Source organism: Suillus paluster (genome assembly GCF_016628075.1).
Source record: "Suillus paluster strain FC165 chromosome Unknown EDB91scaffold_113, whole genome shotgun sequence".
Lineage (NCBI taxonomy): Eukaryota > Fungi > Basidiomycota > Agaricomycetes > Boletales > Suillaceae > Suillus > Suillus paluster.
The window spans coordinates 49452-66388 of NW_024537673.1; the positions used below are offsets into that span (position 1 = coordinate 49452).

The 16937-nt window shown below is 48.7% G+C and overlaps 9 protein-coding genes across 9 annotated transcripts; 5 read left to right on the top strand and 4 right to left on the bottom strand.

Annotated features, from left to right (window-relative positions):
- Positions 1–695: 695 nt before the first annotated feature.
- EDB91DRAFT_1350660 (uncharacterized protein) lies at positions 696–1951 on the bottom strand (the record flags this gene model as incomplete). The annotated part of the gene is made up of 2 exons (XM_041326084.1): positions 696–1594; positions 1648–1951. 2 exons carry the CDS (start codon positions 1949–1951, stop codon positions 699–701), a joined length of 1200 nt encoding a protein of 399 aa, XP_041171030.1.
- Positions 1952–2068: 117 nt separating this feature from the next.
- EDB91DRAFT_83444 (uncharacterized protein) lies at positions 2069–2757 on the bottom strand. Its single transcript, XM_041328553.1, has 3 exons — positions 2492–2757; positions 2283–2439; positions 2069–2236 (listed from the first exon to the last, which is right to left on the bottom strand). The coding sequence occupies exons 1-3, from the start codon at positions 2660–2662 to the stop codon at positions 2187–2189; spliced, it is 378 nt and encodes a 125-aa protein (XP_041171031.1). The 5' UTR covers positions 2663–2757; the 3' UTR covers positions 2069–2186.
- Positions 2758–3802: 1045 nt separating this feature from the next.
- EDB91DRAFT_1254637 (uncharacterized protein) lies at positions 3803–4098 on the top strand (the record flags this gene model as incomplete). The annotated part of the gene is made up of 2 exons (XM_041323848.1): positions 3803–3890; positions 3944–4098. 2 exons carry the CDS (start codon positions 3803–3805, stop codon positions 4096–4098), a joined length of 243 nt encoding a protein of 80 aa, XP_041171032.1.
- A 2612-nt stretch (positions 4099–6710) lies between these two features.
- Positions 6711–7981, top strand: EDB91DRAFT_1167546 (uncharacterized protein). The gene is made up of 2 exons (XM_041320054.1): positions 6711–7017; positions 7094–7981. Exons 1-2 carry the CDS (start codon positions 6891–6893, stop codon positions 7774–7776), a joined length of 810 nt encoding a protein of 269 aa, XP_041171033.1. The 5' UTR covers positions 6711–6890; the 3' UTR covers positions 7777–7981.
- A 667-nt stretch (positions 7982–8648) lies between these two features.
- Positions 8649–9995, top strand: EDB91DRAFT_1087012 (uncharacterized protein; the record flags this gene model as incomplete). The annotated part of the gene is made up of 3 exons (XM_041316161.1): positions 8649–9187; positions 9210–9435; positions 9477–9995. 3 exons carry the CDS (start codon positions 8649–8651, stop codon positions 9993–9995), a joined length of 1284 nt encoding a protein of 427 aa, XP_041171034.1.
- Positions 9996–10401: 406 nt separating this feature from the next.
- On the bottom strand, positions 10402–10942 carry EDB91DRAFT_1087013 (uncharacterized protein; the record flags this gene model as incomplete). The annotated part of the gene is made up of 4 exons (XM_041316162.1): positions 10402–10455; positions 10505–10738; positions 10800–10807; positions 10891–10942. The coding sequence occupies 4 exons, from the start codon at positions 10940–10942 to the stop codon at positions 10402–10404; spliced, it is 348 nt and encodes a 115-aa protein (XP_041171035.1).
- Positions 10943–12470: 1528 nt separating this feature from the next.
- Positions 12471–13605, bottom strand: EDB91DRAFT_1167562 (uncharacterized protein). Its single transcript, XM_041320055.1, has 3 exons — positions 13123–13605; positions 12832–13065; positions 12471–12776 (listed from the first exon to the last, which is right to left on the bottom strand). The coding sequence occupies exons 1-3, from the start codon at positions 13249–13251 to the stop codon at positions 12723–12725; spliced, it is 417 nt and encodes a 138-aa protein (XP_041171036.1). The 5' UTR covers positions 13252–13605; the 3' UTR covers positions 12471–12722.
- Positions 13606–15048: 1443 nt separating this feature from the next.
- EDB91DRAFT_1062050 (uncharacterized protein) lies at positions 15049–15231 on the top strand (the record flags this gene model as incomplete). The annotated part of the gene is made up of 1 exon (XM_041314500.1): positions 15049–15231. A coding segment is annotated over one exon (183 nt), but the record flags the coding sequence as incomplete, so codon positions are not given.
- Positions 15232–15789: 558 nt separating this feature from the next.
- EDB91DRAFT_1265431 (uncharacterized protein) lies at positions 15790–16868 on the top strand (the record flags this gene model as incomplete). The annotated part of the gene is made up of 3 exons (XM_041324492.1): positions 15790–16057; positions 16112–16558; positions 16613–16868. The coding sequence occupies 3 exons, from the start codon at positions 15790–15792 to the stop codon at positions 16828–16830; spliced, it is 933 nt and encodes a 310-aa protein (XP_041171038.1). The 3' UTR covers positions 16831–16868.
- Positions 16869–16937: the final 69 nt, after the last annotated feature.

Sequence of the window (16937 nt, forward strand, 5' to 3'; positions counted from 1 at the left end):
CTAAAGAAGATCGACATAATACGCACAGACCTCACATGTCGATTAGAAAGAATGTCATATGACCATGTGAACAAATTACCATTTTGTAGTGAAATGCATTTTACACCAAAAAATTCAGTCGATTTTGTTTTTTCGCCCATGTCACCGACAAAACCCACTACTACCGTAGCGGGAACTTTGCGGATATCCAGCTTGTTCGGCTGATACGGTTAGAAGAGCCAAAGGAAGTAAATTTGCGTTGACCCACATAGATCCAGCCATGTCGCACTTGGCAAAATCATAGTGACCGCCGCAACTCCACGTGGCAAACTTTATAAACTCATCTCGGACTTGATCAGGAGGTTCTACGTAGTACTCTATGGCGAAATGGCGAGGCCTCAAGACCTCGAGCAGAGTGAAACACCGAAACAAAGGTGACGGACCATCCTCGGTGAGTCAAATGTACATGCTATCTAGACTCGAAGTATTTGATTCATAGGTTAGGATTCCAGCCTACCGCCAAACCGCCTGACAATCCTACCATCCTCTATCAATCAGGAACTTCCTGCCAGAGGCTGGTGGGATCAGCAAATGCGACGGAATTTTGGAGACTGATCTATGTCACTATTCTCCCAAAGTCACTGTATGATAGCTTGATGAAAAACAGAACAGACTCGTATTAACCAAATTGAACTTTTGTACAACAAATCATGAATCAATCATGTCATGCCTATTGTCAACTCCTCACCAGTAGAAATACGGGGGCGCTTTGCAGCCTTCTCCCGACCATCTTCCTCAGTATGAAATAGATACTTCAGCATATCCAAGTCATGCTTCGCCACAATCTTCTCCCCATCCCACGCACCATCAGGACGTCGAATATCCGTCCGATTAACATGCATAGGATAACGGGCCTTTTCGATCGGTCCAGCCCAATCGAAATCGAGCAGCATGAAGTCTTTATTGTCTCTCACAACGAAATTCTTATCCCGAAGGTCGCCATGAACGTAGCCGCCAGTGTGTAACTCCTCGATAAGAGACGTGATGGCCTCCTTCAGCGGCTGGCGGTCCAAAACAGCCATCGCATTCAGCGGTCGATATGAGCCAGGCCGTTGCGCAAAGTAACCATCATCAATATCAAGCGCATCCATAATCACCATATTCCAGCCGCCGGCTAAAGGTTTGTAGGCGATAGGTTCCGGAGCGTGTCCCTTGCTGGCACAGAAGTCGTGGGCCTCACGGGAATAGTACCTGACGAACTTGATACAAATCTTCCTCCCAGCCGCATCGCCGACCGTTTCCCCGAAGAAGATAAGTCGATCCCTGAGCCTCTGAGTTTCATCATACGAAAATTCCTGAATTTGACCGCTTGAATAGGTATAACTCCGAGGATAGGGACATCCTAGAGATGCATCTTCGGCTGTGAGGCGCGGAATTGGTTGGGAGTACAGCTTTGTGAGTTTCTCGGTGGCGATTTTCAGAGCTCCGAAAGTACGAGCCGCCATCGCTTGCATAGGGAGGTCTGTTATATGACAAAACAGAGGAATGATAGGGGCCAGGACATCACATTGGACCTTTTCAATGAAAACAGAGCCAGCAAAGCCAATGCAGGCGCCTAGTTGTGGTCAATAAAGCACTTTAGCAATGAATTTGATCAAATGAACTAACCGAACACAATGATATGGATGCATGGAATCACAGACCGAAGCCTCACTATCTCAATCTTCGAGTCTTCCATAAACTTGCGGTAGTACAACATTGCCTCCGCGAATGGTTCGGCACCGCCGCTTCCGATCTCGCTCTTCACCTCCGATATCACCTGCACAAACTTTCCGTTGTGGGACAAAAGATGTCCGTCTGTCGGACATTTTGTCGAGCCAACCATAGCAACATCGAGTATAATACCGTAGTCGCGGAGCAGTTGCCTGAATACATACATCCGCGTGAGCTCATCGGGATAGAAGGAGGACATCGTTCTCAAAAGTTGCCAAACAAAGTCGTTATCGTGGACAGTTGGTTAATAATTTTGACAATCATCCACGAATTCGGCGAAAATAGGCTCGAGAAGAGTAACTGGAAGAGAGTCCGCGGCTCTGCGAGGACGATTGCAAAGGTACTCTTCCTCGTCCTGTGTTGCAGAGAATGCGGCCGGTTTTGCACCAGATGATGGAGAACCTGCGCCCTTCCGGAGATAAGCCAATCGTCGATCAACAACTGGAATCTGTGGCACCACAGGAACTAAGAACCAGCCGAGATGCTGATCAGTGTTCAAGGAATGGGTGGCAAACTAACAAATAACTCACCGGTATGCGGCGGTCGGACAACAATATGCAGGTGTTTTTCGTTGGGTTGTTGAGAGAAAACTTTGAACAATTGAGTCACAGGTGATAAGAATTGCTTCGGGTCAAGTTTGAGACTGTTGAGACGGTTTTCGAACGCCTCGTCGACAAGTAGGTCGACCTTCCAAAGTATCAGATCATTAGCATCCAATCATAGGCGTCAGGTCACTCACATCCCATAGCATGAGACGATGAGCGTCTACGTCGCGGAATGCATGCTTCGTCTTTTCCTTGATCATATTTTTAAGGTCCCCGACGGTCTGCGTGCGTCGAATGTCGACCGAGAAGACATTGTTGCGATGACCGCCCAACACAAGACAGAAAAGTTTGTAGTTGGACTCCATCTGATATTGGGAACAAGAGTAGTAGGTCGAGCAGTGACCAAGTACTGCGTAGCGAGCTAGGACAATGCAAGCAGCCCCTCCACATGACGCGTCAATCACGTGAACAATTTCATCTGTTGTTCTACACTGTCACTCAGGCAACTACCGACAACAAAACTTGTAATTCTACCTACACCTCCAGAAAGACTTCTTTTGTCTTGAAAACACTACAAATGGGCTATGCTAGAGTAGTATAGTAAGACTATCATAACGAAAATCATAGTGACCGCCGCAACTCCACGTGGCAAACTTTATGAACTCATCTCGGACTTGATCAGGAGGTTCTACGTAGTACTCTATGGCGAACCAGGCCTCAAGAGTCAAGACCTCGAGCAGAGTGAAACACCGAAACAAAGGTGACGGACCATCCTCGGTGAGTCAAATGTATATGCTATCTGGACTCGAAGCGTTTGATGCATAGTGCATTCCAGATCCTGTACTAGGTCGGGGGTTCGTTCGTGGCGCGCATCATCGTGATATCTCGCATGTTGGTCAGATTCGCTTTGCGATATTTGTGTTCGTCCTTATACACACACCACGAGTCGGTACTAGTCCTGTAATATTATACATGTGGTACAGACTCATACGTACCTTTAATCTTCGAGGTCCGGTCCTCTGCAGCTGGTGGTTCAATATTCAATCTCTAGTCTTTTCCATCCTTGCCATCTAAACCATCAACACTCTGGTGACTCCATTCAGCTGGTATTCTACGGCAAGTTATGAGCATTTTGCCGAGTCGGATTAATTATGACGCAGAACTTTAGCGACGTAACGGATAAAGCGTGAGGAAGCGCTCGTACGAGGACTTGGCACTCCGCAGTGTGTCTCTGACTGACGTCAAAGACTCATTTATAGCAACACCAAGTTTCCTAGGAGGCTAGGCCACAACATAATAGGGGGTTTTGAGCTCGATATAATGGGCAAGCTGAGCTCGATGATCTTCTCGCTTCACGTAAAAAGTGCTGTCCCCAGTGGCTCGATCCATCAGAATCTGTTCTAAGCCAACGCCCCAAGGTCCTCACGTTTGCTTTTGTACTAAAATTCGCGCCAGTCGAAGCTCACCAACTCTCTAACTTACTAGTCCAGTCACTCCTATTTCTGATGAACTTCAAATACATCACCGTCCTCCTTGCTGCGACTGCGGCCCCCGCAGTTGCAGGCCCCCTGGGCTACGCCATCTGCCAAACAGGTAAGGTCAACGAACACCATCATTGCGCACCGCCGACCCAATTTCTTGAGCAGGTTGCAACGGCATTGCTGTTGCTTGCTATGCTGGAGCTGGGTTTACATTCGGTGTCGCACTACCAGCGGCACCTCCTGCCATTATTGCATGCAATGCAGCCTTAGGGGCATGCATGGCTGCTTGCGCCGTCATCGCGCTTGGACCCACTCCCTGAGTGAGTCCCATCGCGAATGCGGCGACGAGAACATTTGCCCCTCTTGCATGATTGGAATGACGTGTCTTTTGTTACACTACTAGTAGTGTTTTCTCTTTCGTCTCGTGCATCGGTCTTTTGTGAGTCGTATTCTTCAAATCGCACGTAGTGTTGTAATTGTGTTTCATCAACCGTATGTATGTACTACTAGTATGTGTCTGGCACGCTGACACACAAAATTGTTTCCGAGTACTCCTCGTAGCTGCGTTGTGTTTTGTCTCGTCATGTTGCAATATCTTTCTCGCCATCGACGTTCCCGCTGTCTGGAATGTAGCTATCTGTTGACTCCACGGTGAAGCGTATCCTTCTCCAGTCGTTTCAGAGTTATTGACTAGTGCTTCATGACGGAGGAACTATGCCAGCGTGTGCTTTTCGAGGGTTGTTACGTATATACCAGCTGTATTTCAGCTGAGCTAGAACCCAGCTGATATATATGACGTGTCTGAGGCGACGCGTGATTGCCTCACCTCGCAATCTCGTATTACCAGGCTTTGGGACGCGACATCAGATCAATCTAGAGAGTACTTTAGCAAGCAAACTACAGTTCTGCCGAATACTGTCTGATTGCTGAGATTCCTTATCTAAAAAGAGCCGTGGTTGTCGTGCCATCCGGGCACAATCCTAGCAGCAACCATGACAAAGGTTCTCTTCATTGACGCAAAAATCTCGGCCTGAGCTAGCCCGCAATGAGGATGTACTTCGTTAAGCAGCTCCGCGGAATTTCCATCGTTCCTAGTAATGTTAAGCATCATGCAACGAAAGCACTTGGGAAAGTGCAACTACAAGTTGAGTACACAGCGACTGACAACATCGTGACACCCTCACGACTTCTCCTTTATTCTGAAGGTGAAAAGTGACAAGTCAGGTATTAGGATAGCAGTGGAAATAAGCGAAAGTACCTCTATTAGAATCATGGTTACTCCTCGGGCTTCCCAATGATGAAACCGTGGTACGCATCGTCATAAGTCCCGAGTTGCTCACGCTTCTCATTGTTGAAATACTTAAAGCCAGAGGCCGCTATTGCGACAGGTGTTATACATGAGCTCAGTGATCCACCAGGCATATAATAACTTACCCTCCACGCGCCAAAGCTGCATACCAAATCAGTACCTCATATCACTCTCACTGACTAGCACGTGGGTCCTCACAAGTACGTTTCATCCCCAATTCTGGTGTGGGATATGCCGCAGCAATAGCGACAAAGGTCACGAGTGTTGTGAAAACAAGTAAGAGCACGGTTGGAATTGAGAGGAATGACCACCGTGTCGATACCTTGCCAGAGTCGGGAGGACTTTTTATACCTTCACGAAAATAGGAGGTCTATGTGCTTCGATCAGTACCAACCGGTTCAATGGTTAATTGAGATCTAAGACTCGCTTGCCGCGAATACAGACGTATAGGAACGCGTCGTAAGAACCAAGGCCAGGGCCATATCCATACCCCTGGGCTATTACAAGGCGTCCCTTTTATGTTAAATTTTTGGGTCCTTATATGGTGGATATGAACTTCAAGTTCCTTCTCTTGCTGTAACAATGCTTCTACCAGGTCCTCATGGGACAACTTAACCCGATCTGATCTCATGAAAGTGGTCTAGTAAGTAAACCGGAGCGGCCCATCTAGTACTTACAAGGAAGGACTGTTACGCCTTATCATGGCTCGGTTGCAAGGCGACCCTAAGCCTGATATCATGTGTCTGGTGAGCGGCTTAAAAGCGTAGACCTGTAGACCTGATGAGGGAATGAGAAGACACAAGAGGACAGATGATGTTAACCTGCCAGCTCATGAGCTGCCGACCCTGTGAATTTGCCGATCGATGAAAGAGGGAAAAAGAAGTTCTGATACTGGTATGCGATGTCCGGTCTTCGTATCACATTAAGGTGGAACCGAAGTAGACCGGCGGCACAATTTTGCACATTCGATGGAGGCAAAAGTCCGCTGAAAAGAATGATGGAGGAGTCAAGACTCAAGATAGAAGGAGTCTGTGAAAACCGATCATGAGCAAGAGCATACGGTAGGCAAAGACTCTGGACCCTCATGAATAGTCACAGCGCACCCGGTGTTCGGTATGGAAAGTTCCACGAGCGCTTCAAGCCAGTTGCAGAAGGTCGCAGATCTCACAGAACTCGTCACGTACAAATGCACCCCATCAATCTTCTTCCAGTTTCAAGTGGACTCAAACTTTAAAGTCCCGCCGGCTCAAGTGACATACTGGCAGTCACCCAAGGGCCAAATAGCACACACTCAGGACAGGCCCAATGGTCTTGAGTCAGGTTGTAAGCCTTTCAGAAGAAAGAAATCAATTCATCATAATGTATCTTCCTCAACTAATGGTAAATATAACTCACAAAGTTGTGTATCTCTCGCCACTCAGAAGATCCCCTATACTTATTTTTCTGGTTGATGTATGATAACAACGTTCACAAGACCATCTGATATCGAGTCCTCGAGCTTATAGATCTTGTAGTAATACCATTGATATACAAAATAGATAAGTTCCAGAGAGACTCAGAGTGTTTAAAAAGTTGCTGCCAAGCTTGCCAGCGAATTTGCTCGGCGAAATTCCGAAAGCCGACCGTGAAGCCGTTTGAGAAAAGTTCCTTTGTGCGCATGCCGCCAATTGTAGCTAGTTACACCTCACACACGGTTTTCATTGCCGTGTTCACTGCCCAGCGCTTTACCTTAGTCATCGCCTCAGTCTTGAAAAGAAAACCCATCCTTGCCTTCGAATCGTTAGCGTTATCCTAACCCTGTCCATGAGGGGCCCTCCATACCCTACCCTCATATTTGCTTGCTCTTTGTTCATCTCTGTAAAAAGCCTACCTTACGATACAACCATGCTCATCAGACGAGCCGTCCCAGAAATAGGTGGTTCACAAGGAGGTATGTAGTCTCCCCCTGCTTTGTTTCTCCTCCGCACATTGCCTGAGTCATGTTTCCAAATATCAATCTCCAACAGGTTTCATCGGGCTCGTCGTCGCTCTGAGCGTGCTTATTCTCATCTGCTGCATCGCAGTCTTCTTCCTCCTCCGCAATCACGAACCCTCCGAACAAGACCGCGCCGCCCGCCGTGAGCGCTACCGTCGTCACCGTGAGCGCGAAGAACACGATTCAACAACTGCTTCGCCAGGGCTCAGCGCCTTTGGGGACAAACTCCGTGGAATGTGGGGAGATAGGCGCAGCAGTGGAAATAGGAGCGGGAGCAGCGGACGACGAGGTGGGCGTGGTTGGATCCAAGCTGGCTCAGGTGACGAATGGGAGACTGATTCAGATCATGGTGAAGAACGCGGGCCGCAGCAGCCCATGCAGTCCTTCCCCAGGTCTTTTCAAGAGGGCCCATATAACTCCCAGATCGCAGAAACAGACTCGCCGCTGTCGGATGCGGAGTCGTATACGCCGACGCATTATGGGGATCCATTTATGAAGGGCGCATTGCAAGTAACATCACCACAGCGGGTGACTTTTGCGCGTTCGCAGTCACCGCTCTCCAACTCGAGCTCCCCCATGTCCCCTGGTTCTCATCAAGAAGCAAGTATAGATGATGGAGAGGTGCGCGCGCCTGACCACCGTCATTTTTCTTCACAATCGACGACATCAGTGCGGACGTTTGAGGGAGGCACAAAGTTTATCGAGTCGCTCTAGCTTGTTATGATTATGTTGATGGTTTCCCTTCCTCGTGTTGTCGTATTTTCACCTTTTACTCTCATGGTTCACGTCTACTCATTACACATATTGTATCATCTGGACACTCATACGTGCAGTTGTTGTTTCATGCTCCCTTGCAATGTATCTTTAGATACTCCTGCTACTCCCTCGCTAAATGATTATTAATCTCGATCCACCATGAGCCTGTAGCGCATCACTCCGAGACATTCTACAGCAGACTTTCACCGCTAACAGATACTAACCGTTCCGGCTATCAGGTACCCGCTACGGGCAGTTTCAAGCTGAGCTTCAGTTTCGTCGTGTCCTTACTTTTGTTCTTACAGAGACACGAGTTACAGGTATTTGTCACACAGAGACGTCACCGGAGGCAACGAGTGGCGGTCCTTGCGCTGCAGCATACACAAGCGGCTCATCACTGGCGGGTCCATCTTTGAAAGGTGGTCATGCACATGCAGACAGATTGTCGCAAGTAGCTGCATTGTTTAAATGCTTCCCCATCTCACCCTTCCGAGAACTCTCCGTCGCTATTTGTCACCACCGACGACACCGATGTCATGATATAAATTCAGACTCGAGCATCCAACGGTCCTGGAACAAGATAGGTTTCTCTTGCGGACACTACCACCAGGATGCTTGGCGCGAGAACGTCGGCTTGATTTTTATGTGGGTTAAATTTCCGGGCGATGTCAAGGGTGCTTTGTGTTCTCTCGGGAAGTTTGCTCTACTCACATAGATTATTTCCAGCGGTAGTACGCTTTGTCGTCTCAAAACATACTACGCCCCTATCGCTCACTAGTAAAGATGGTTCTTTCTAATAATCGCTCACACCTCCAACAAGAATCACAACAATGCATCCATATTTTATGGATTTCCCCCCACTATCTATGCTAGATTCACCACATGCCCGACGCAGAGAACATTTGAACAAGCGCCAGTCTCAACCTCCTCCTGGCGTTATTTCATTCTACCCCGCCACGCATCCCACGGAGCCTTTCACAGAAGGCTACCGTCCCGAGATCCTTCCCCAAAAAGCCCCCCACCTCACCGTCCTGGAAATGACATCCCCTGAGCAATTCAAGCACTGTCACCAGCTCCTCCGCACATCCCTCCCCACCGATACTGACGCGGTGCGGGACATCATGCCACAGTCTAACGGGTTCGTGCATACCGTGCTCCAGGCATACAACCATCATCGTGGACTCATCCTTCGCCCGGATGACGTCTGGATCGCGATCCTCACACAATCTAGCTTCTTCGTCCACAGCCACGCAGAGCAACTCCGTGCGAAGTTCGTGGCGCATGAGGGCAAGGAGAAACTTGTCGTCACTAGCGGTGCAAATCGTCACAACGCCAATTTCGCGCAAAATGGCGGAGTTAATACACACTCGTGTGGTAGATCCGATGTTGAGGGATTGGATTATGCCGAACTTCTCGACGACGACTGATGTGGATCGGACGGTGTATGCGATGACCATGATGGCGACGATGAAAGACTATGCGTTTCGGCTGCGCTGTGGGACACCACGTGTGACGCTCCTCAGCGAGAAGCGTGACTGGGAGGCCATCCTTGAGCGACTAGAGCGATTGAAACAGTACGGGATAGAAACAATAGCATGGTATCACCTCCTGCACTCGGTAATCTCTCAATTCGTAACGGCCTTCGACGCGCCCTCCAGCCCAGAAAACCTCGACTTCTGGTCGCGCACTACGAGGGGGGCGGGAGCGGGCCTACCTACATCTCAGGCTGGATCACCGCATTCTGCGTATTCAGTGGACGAGGCGTATGGCAGGGCACTCCGTTGAACGCCGAGTGCATGCAGAAAGATGTGGCGTTGCATCCTGCAAATCCGCAATCGCCAAGTGTGGCTCAGTTCGCTGCGGTGTACGCCGCGTGCGACGCGAGACGCCCGTTCCTCGTTCTTCACGGGACGCCGTACCCAAGGATAGATAATGGGCGTGTGCCGTGTGGGTACGCACACGTAGATGTGAAGCTGGATGATAATGGGAAATTGTTTGATACGGTGATCGCTGTGGGCTCGGTCGGCGCGCAGATCTGCTCGATTGATGATCTGTCTAGGAATGGGATGCGGGATAGTGTAAGACCCGTGATGGGGTATTGGTACTTCATAACCGAGAAGGGTAATTGGTGGCCCCCACTTGTAACTTTCAATTTTTGTCAGAGCTTTGTGAAATAGATCTTGTTCTCTTAAGCATGAGCCCTTGGCCCTGATTTTGGAAATGCTGCGGTCAATCGAAGACAACGCACTACGACAACCTTCGAAGCTGACGCTGCAATGATAATTTGTTGAAAGAGGTGACGTGCGGCAAACTTCACTGTATGGCAGATTGTTGCAGCTGCCCAGTCAAGTACATTTTTCCCATTGGAAGCCTTTGCAAGTTATATTGGTTGGCCCATTTGATAAACATGGGCGCGCCTGTGTTATCAGGAGTGTATGTGATTGTTTTGATGCCGGGCGACCGTGCTCTAGAATAAACGCACAATTCTTTAAACGCAGCGGGCATTGTGCATTGCATCAACTATGTAGATCGTATAAGTATATATGTTGTAGATATTTCTATAGTGTCTTGGTACATGGCCACTTAAACAACGTAAACAGTCTCATTTGCGAGATGCAAGTATGGCTGGTAAGATGCCTGCAACGTATGTCAGATATGTACATCAAAGACAGTCGGAACAACGTACCCCAACGAGGCCAAATTGAGCAAGTCCAAGTTGTGCTTGCCCAGTAGCGAAGGATGCAGGGACTTGAACAGAGAAGTTCTCATATAGGTCGTATGCGTCCGGCCCAAACTGTAGATTGTAGGGGCCTTCGTACAAGACGGTGCCCATATCCTCACTAACTGTGGAACAGTGCCCAGTTGGGCAAGACTGGATAGCGATCACGATCGCTATCTCTTCGACGTTCGTGGGCGCGATCTGAGAGTGCGTGGGTCTTGATTAACATGATGCTCTGAATGATGCATGTTTGAAAGCTTACTCCCATGCCTACTTGCACAGTAAAGTTAGGCACCGGCAGTGATATTGGAGCCAGGCGCAGGCTGGTTGATGTTAGCAAATTGAGCACATACAGACGCTACCTAAGAGAGTATTGGCGACCAGTGCTTTGATTGGGAAGTACATGGCAGCTGCGAGTGTGGGCGAAGTGGGTAGTTCTTGGGCAGTTTCTAGAGAGATGGTGAATGCGCTAGATGTATCGAATATATATGCGCTGCGTGAGTGCTTTATTTAGTAACTACGAGCAGCATCTATAGGTGTTGTATCAGCAGCCCCATGCAACTGCGTAGCACTGCAACGGGGATGCAAACACCGCGAGAATGAAGTGCTAGTTATATGGATCATACTAGTTACCTGCCAGATTCCGGTGCTACTGTGATGTGGCTGAGGTACCTGCAATCCATACCATGAGCTGGATGGGGAAATGGGAGGAACATCAGTAGTATATATCTGCGACAAAAAAGTTACTGCGGGTGCTGCCTTGGCAGATTCAGCCCGAGGATAGAATTCCGGTGAAGTACTTGCCCATATATATTGGACTGATCACTGAGTTGAACGCGAGCTTCTGAAACATTTTTAAACATGTGATTCGCACTCACTTTGGACTGGTAATCAAGTAAGGCAATCGATCTAGTCCACCGGTGGAATCGGAGTGATGTGACAGTCCCGGTGAACGACAACCATAACACTATCTGGTAAGGCCCAAGAGACACAGTATTGATGTGCAGTCACCCATTTCAAGGCATTGAAGGACTCCTATGCCCGCGTCCTGAAAATGTAATTCCGGATGACGAGCGCTCACAGGCGTTCGGATTCAAGTTTGAGTAGCGGAGCGACGTTGCTACTGATGCCATCGTTGGGGCACGTTTGTAATGGCTTTCAGCATAGGTGGGAGTTGCGTAGTGGCTACTTAAAATGAGGTGAGCAACATGCCTTATTCTTCTTGGGAGTGAGCGCAATATTTCTCACATCCCTGGATTTCGGAAGTCATCAGGCCTCTGCGATAAAACGAGGCACGGCAATCTGAGGCTAAGGCTGTACACTTAGAGTATCAACATCACCCGCTATGTTGAACTGAACAACTCGCTGGAGCATTGACGCCGACGGCGTGTTTCGTCCGTATTCAAGTTAGTCCGGTCACATCGGAAGTGGCGCGACGCCACTCCACTTCACCACAGCCAGGACGATGCAGAGCTAGTCAAAATGTCAGATGAGTATGAATTAGCTTCAAGTTAGCTAAAACGAAACCTTGCGAGGGCTTCATGAATGAAAATGATTCATCAGGCCTCAGGACGTGTCCGACTCCGTCGCCTGAGTCTCACACTTACCGTGGGAGTCTAAATCACCAAAAGCCGGTGAAGTTCACCGGATCACCCGCTGCATGGTCGAGCTTACATGGTGCACTGCCGATCACCATCCGGTTGAATTAACTGTGTGAACGGGTGGTTCCGGAGTGATTATGACCGGAATGTTTGCCGATTTCATCAAGACAAGCCTTTTGGGTGACGGATTGTATTAGAAGGATCGACTGTCTTCCTTCTATAGGTCTGGCTAGGGGACTAGGTGATGAAGTACTTTTGACCATGTACAGTAGCTGCAATATACTTGCACCGGATTTTCTAGTGGTAAAATTTAAAACGCATCAAACTGCATATGAACCACAAAATTGTTTCTATTGCAATCAGATCTAGCAGAGGACGCGACATATGTGAATTTATACCTAAGTGAACCAAAATGAGGACGACAGTTAGTATGTACATAGTAAGACTTGTAGTAAGTAGGTCCGTGTCCTCTTAATTTAGGAGGAGAATTACGGTATGCACATCTTATGTGCATCATTGTGATACTGCACTACAGCGTCTATATTAAAATAGTCCTCAAAGTCCATAAACTGCGAAATAAGAAATCACGAAATCGTGATTGTACGATTTAAAGTCTCCAACGAAGGGGAAAACCCAGCCTAGATCAGAAGTTAGTTGCGAGCATCGACTTTGAACAATATTTAGAGGACTCACTCCGATAAGAGCGACATGAGCAACCCCAAGAAGAGCAGTTCCGCTGGCAATGCTGCTCGGAATCTGAACTGTGAAGTTCTGATAAGGGGGGCCTAACGGCCCTTGATACTGTGGATTAAAGGGACCGTTGTACAAAATTTGACCCATGAAATCAGCGGGGTCAATGCACGGCGTTCCTGGGCATGACTGTAGGCCAATCACGACAGCAACTTCCTCCGTACTCGACAATGTATTCTGCAAAAAGTAGCCGTTGATTAATAAACAGTGAATGATTTCATGTCAGAGACTCACAGGCCTCTCTACCTGGACAGTCAAACTGCTTCCAGGAGACACTGAAAGACCTTGTGGAGGGTATCCGATGGCAGCGTTCTGGGCGAAAGCAGAAACTGCAAGAAGAGCGAGGGAGAGAACTGACTTCATGATGAATGATTGTGTTGAATTCGTTATGACGATAGAAGCTATTAGCCCACCCTTTTATATGTTCACGGGCGTTCTTTGCTTGAGTACAAAGGGTAGCGTTCGCCGCAACATCCACGACCATGCGTGCCAGAAGATCCTGGTCATCCTAGTTCGCTGTGCCATCAATATTTACTAGGAACTTCAGTGACGTGATGGGTGACAGTCAGACAGTAGGCCAGTCTGGCGGTGACAGAAATGCCGTTGTGGAAGCCGGCAACACTCGGAAATGCTCATGTTACGCGCAGCTTTGATTCAAAGTTAATGTTGAAGGCTATGACGGTGCATGTCACATGAGTGAGCTGGCCTGAGCTGCTGTTCGGATCTAAGATCAGTAATTCCGTATTACTCAGCTTCTTGTAAGTCCAACAAGGCGTCCGATTCCTCCGACCTCCGACTTGTGCAAGCCTGCAAGGCGACCACTGCAAAGGCCCCGGGTCAGACTCACGCCGAACAATTTTTAAGGGCATCGCTCTCCTTTCATGGCTGCTCTCTCTTTGTCAGTATGGTTCTCAAACAGTATGTCACCTTTGTGGAACCGACGCATGCAGAATAAATGTCGCAGCTATAAGACACACGACAACCGAGTAGCATATGGCTCAGTCCCCAATGCATCCTCGAAATGAAAATTGTTAACCCAATCTTCGTCTTTGTTCGAGCGCTAGCGATAACTCAAACATCTGTCTATCCAGGAACAAATATCAGTCACCATTGAAAAATCGGGAAGTCGACGTGTCCACTTAAACCATATTTTACCGTCACCTTCCATAAGGACTTGCTGTCTACTTCTCAGGAAGTAGCCGTTGTCATTGCCATCCGCTCATGCCCATTCAGTCTTTGCGTCTCTCCCGCGAAGGTGCTAGGCGAAATTATCTACAGCGGTCCATTTAATCCCCAGACAAGCTTCAAGTAACCGAGCCAAGACTGTTGCGATCCCTAGTCCATAAGCAATGGCGTCCCTTATCACCGTTACTCAATTTGCCTTCATTGGGGTACGTGCCGCATGTCCATGACTTGTGTAAGAGCAAGTACTCAGAGTCAGTATGGTACTGACAGGCGGGGCCCCATGCCTTGCATAGAATTCAAAAATGTGTCAGTGGTAGTGAACCAGCTTATTTCGCAGCTTATAACATGATCTAGTCCAAGGCTTGTCTACTTGGGTAGATGGAGCACTGCTTGATGCTCTGTTACCATTCTTAAGTTCTAGGGCGGATGTCTTCGCGAAGAAGAATGGGGCACACTACAAACATGATCCGTTCACAAACGATCCCATTCGGCAACCCCTGACCGCCCCATGGAAACAGCTGTCGCCGCCGGTGACCAATGTCACTTCATCCAAACATGAAATTTATGAATACGTGCCTCGCCCTCCACTGCCTCACGCTTGGCACGAAACCTGCGCAATGGTGCAATGTCCCCGTCGAGAATGAAGGCGGGTGATAGTTCGCAAGCGTCTGTTTTCCTGAGATATTGTCGAATTGCAACGAGGTTTTCAAGTAAGCGTCTTCCTCGCTCTTGTAACTGCTCTCGCACAGAATATTTACATTGCAGCGCCCACCTAAAATCAGACGGTTGGTGCCGGAAGTGACATCATCGTCCACAACAATCACATTGTCCCTCAGGATCACACACCTGAACTCGCGCCCAGACTTCGGTCTTCTTCGCAAGAACTAGATGTCGTGATTGCAATTCAATCGTATAATCCGAGCTGCTGGCCAGGTGAGGTACTCGGAACCCAACCCGAACCCGGATGACCTCTAGCCATATCAGAACTTTACCATTCACGTCCCTTCTAATTTGATGGGTAATGCGTTGCTGACTGTCACACATGTGGCGCTTATCGGGGTAAGAGCCCGTCATCATGATCATTTTGTACCAACGAAATGGGAACTGCCTGCATCGGTGCCAGGCTGGGCCCATTACGTGGATGGAGGGAAAGACTAACCCTCTGATATGCTCTTTGATACGCCTGTCATGAGTCATGATCAATGATTTCACCAGCGATTCTGATGGGGATAGCAGTACGAAGCAATATGAAACGGCTCTGTGCACTTCGGGGTGTTTACGATGGGAGTTAGGAGTGATCACCTCAGAATAAGCCAGCAAGTTCTATGTTCATAGCAAGTTACAAGCCAGATCGTGTCCTTGGGAATTCAAAGACAAAAACAAACACCATGCAATCGATTGATCGAGGGCTTCGTCTTCGGCGGGAAGATTCAATTGTATTATTTTGGGTAGCCCGGACGTACTACCTAAAGAGCTTGAATGGGACTAAGACATGTCAAACGAGTTAAGCGATGAGATGGTCAATGATAAACACCACGCCAGAACAACCTTCCTTCAAGTTGCAATTGCAACGATCACTTAGTGCTACACAGCCTAAACTCGTTCACATGAATGCAGTACGTTGCACGTTTGAGTTGGAAATGTGATGTGGCTTGGGTCTAAAAATACTCCCGCGGCACTCTCCTTGTACGTACCAGCACCTACTAGAATATCGGAATGACGCATTTCAGAGTCTTTCTCGGCGCACCGTCCGTCGGTGATTTCAAAAAAGACACTGGTTCATACACTTGGAAGACCGTCGAACCTCCTTCAGCAGAGGTCTCCCAAGCACTACTTTACCCACCCGCAACACTTGAGGCCGCGAGCAGACGAATATCCTTGTTCTACCAGAATATCATATTTGACGATAGTAATGAAGAAGCGTTTGATCAGGAGCCTGCTAGCCGGGGCGCATGGCCCGAGGGCAGCCAGCCTATGATGAAAGGTGTGTCTTCTTCATAGTTCTCCGATCGTGTACTCTACCTCATAACTACAACAGAGGAGACGACGGTGATAACCTGGCCTCCAACCCCTGTTGCAAATACCACAGGTGCCCCGTCCTTCCTGCGCACATCCCAGTCGCAGTCACTTGTTGCGACATATGAAACACAGGAAACTACCTCCGTGTCTTACTCAGACGCGTCTTCTATAGCTCGCTTCCCACATTTTCAGATCAGCCTTCATAAGGTCTCATCTCTTGCATCTCTTTATAGCGAAAACATGACAAGAGGGAGAAAAGTGAATATATTACTCGCCACCCTAGAGGTCGAAGGCCCAGATATAGTGCATGTGAAGAAAGGCCCGGACGCAGGGAAAGAAGTCTCTGTTCTTAAAATGATTCTGGGTGATGAGGATGGCTCAGTATGCAAGCTCACTGCGTGGCGTGATGTCGCAGATGCCTGGGGTGTACTGGGCGTCAAGCGCGGAGACATAATTTATCTACAGAGTACGTATCGTATCACGATCGCATCGCGTGAACTGACGTCAATTTCTCACACAGACCTCACGCCATCCTGCGAGCCAGGCAGCTCGATCACCTTCACTGCCTCTCCATACAACAAGCCCACCGCGGAGATATGCTTTCGGACCATGCCTTACACACATGAGGACAATTGCCTCCGGCCGGACCTCCGGCTCGCACAAAGCGACGCCGCCGTCAAGAAGGTCGCTGCACTGGCCCAGTGGTTTGAGCGGATGGCCGGGTTGGTAGTTGGTTGACACACGCCAGCTAGACATGCGACGCTGTGGCATATCCCACGTTTGACACGGATATGTGCTGGTTAGACCTAGCTACTAGACCTTCGCTGTGGCGCAAGTTGCCGGTT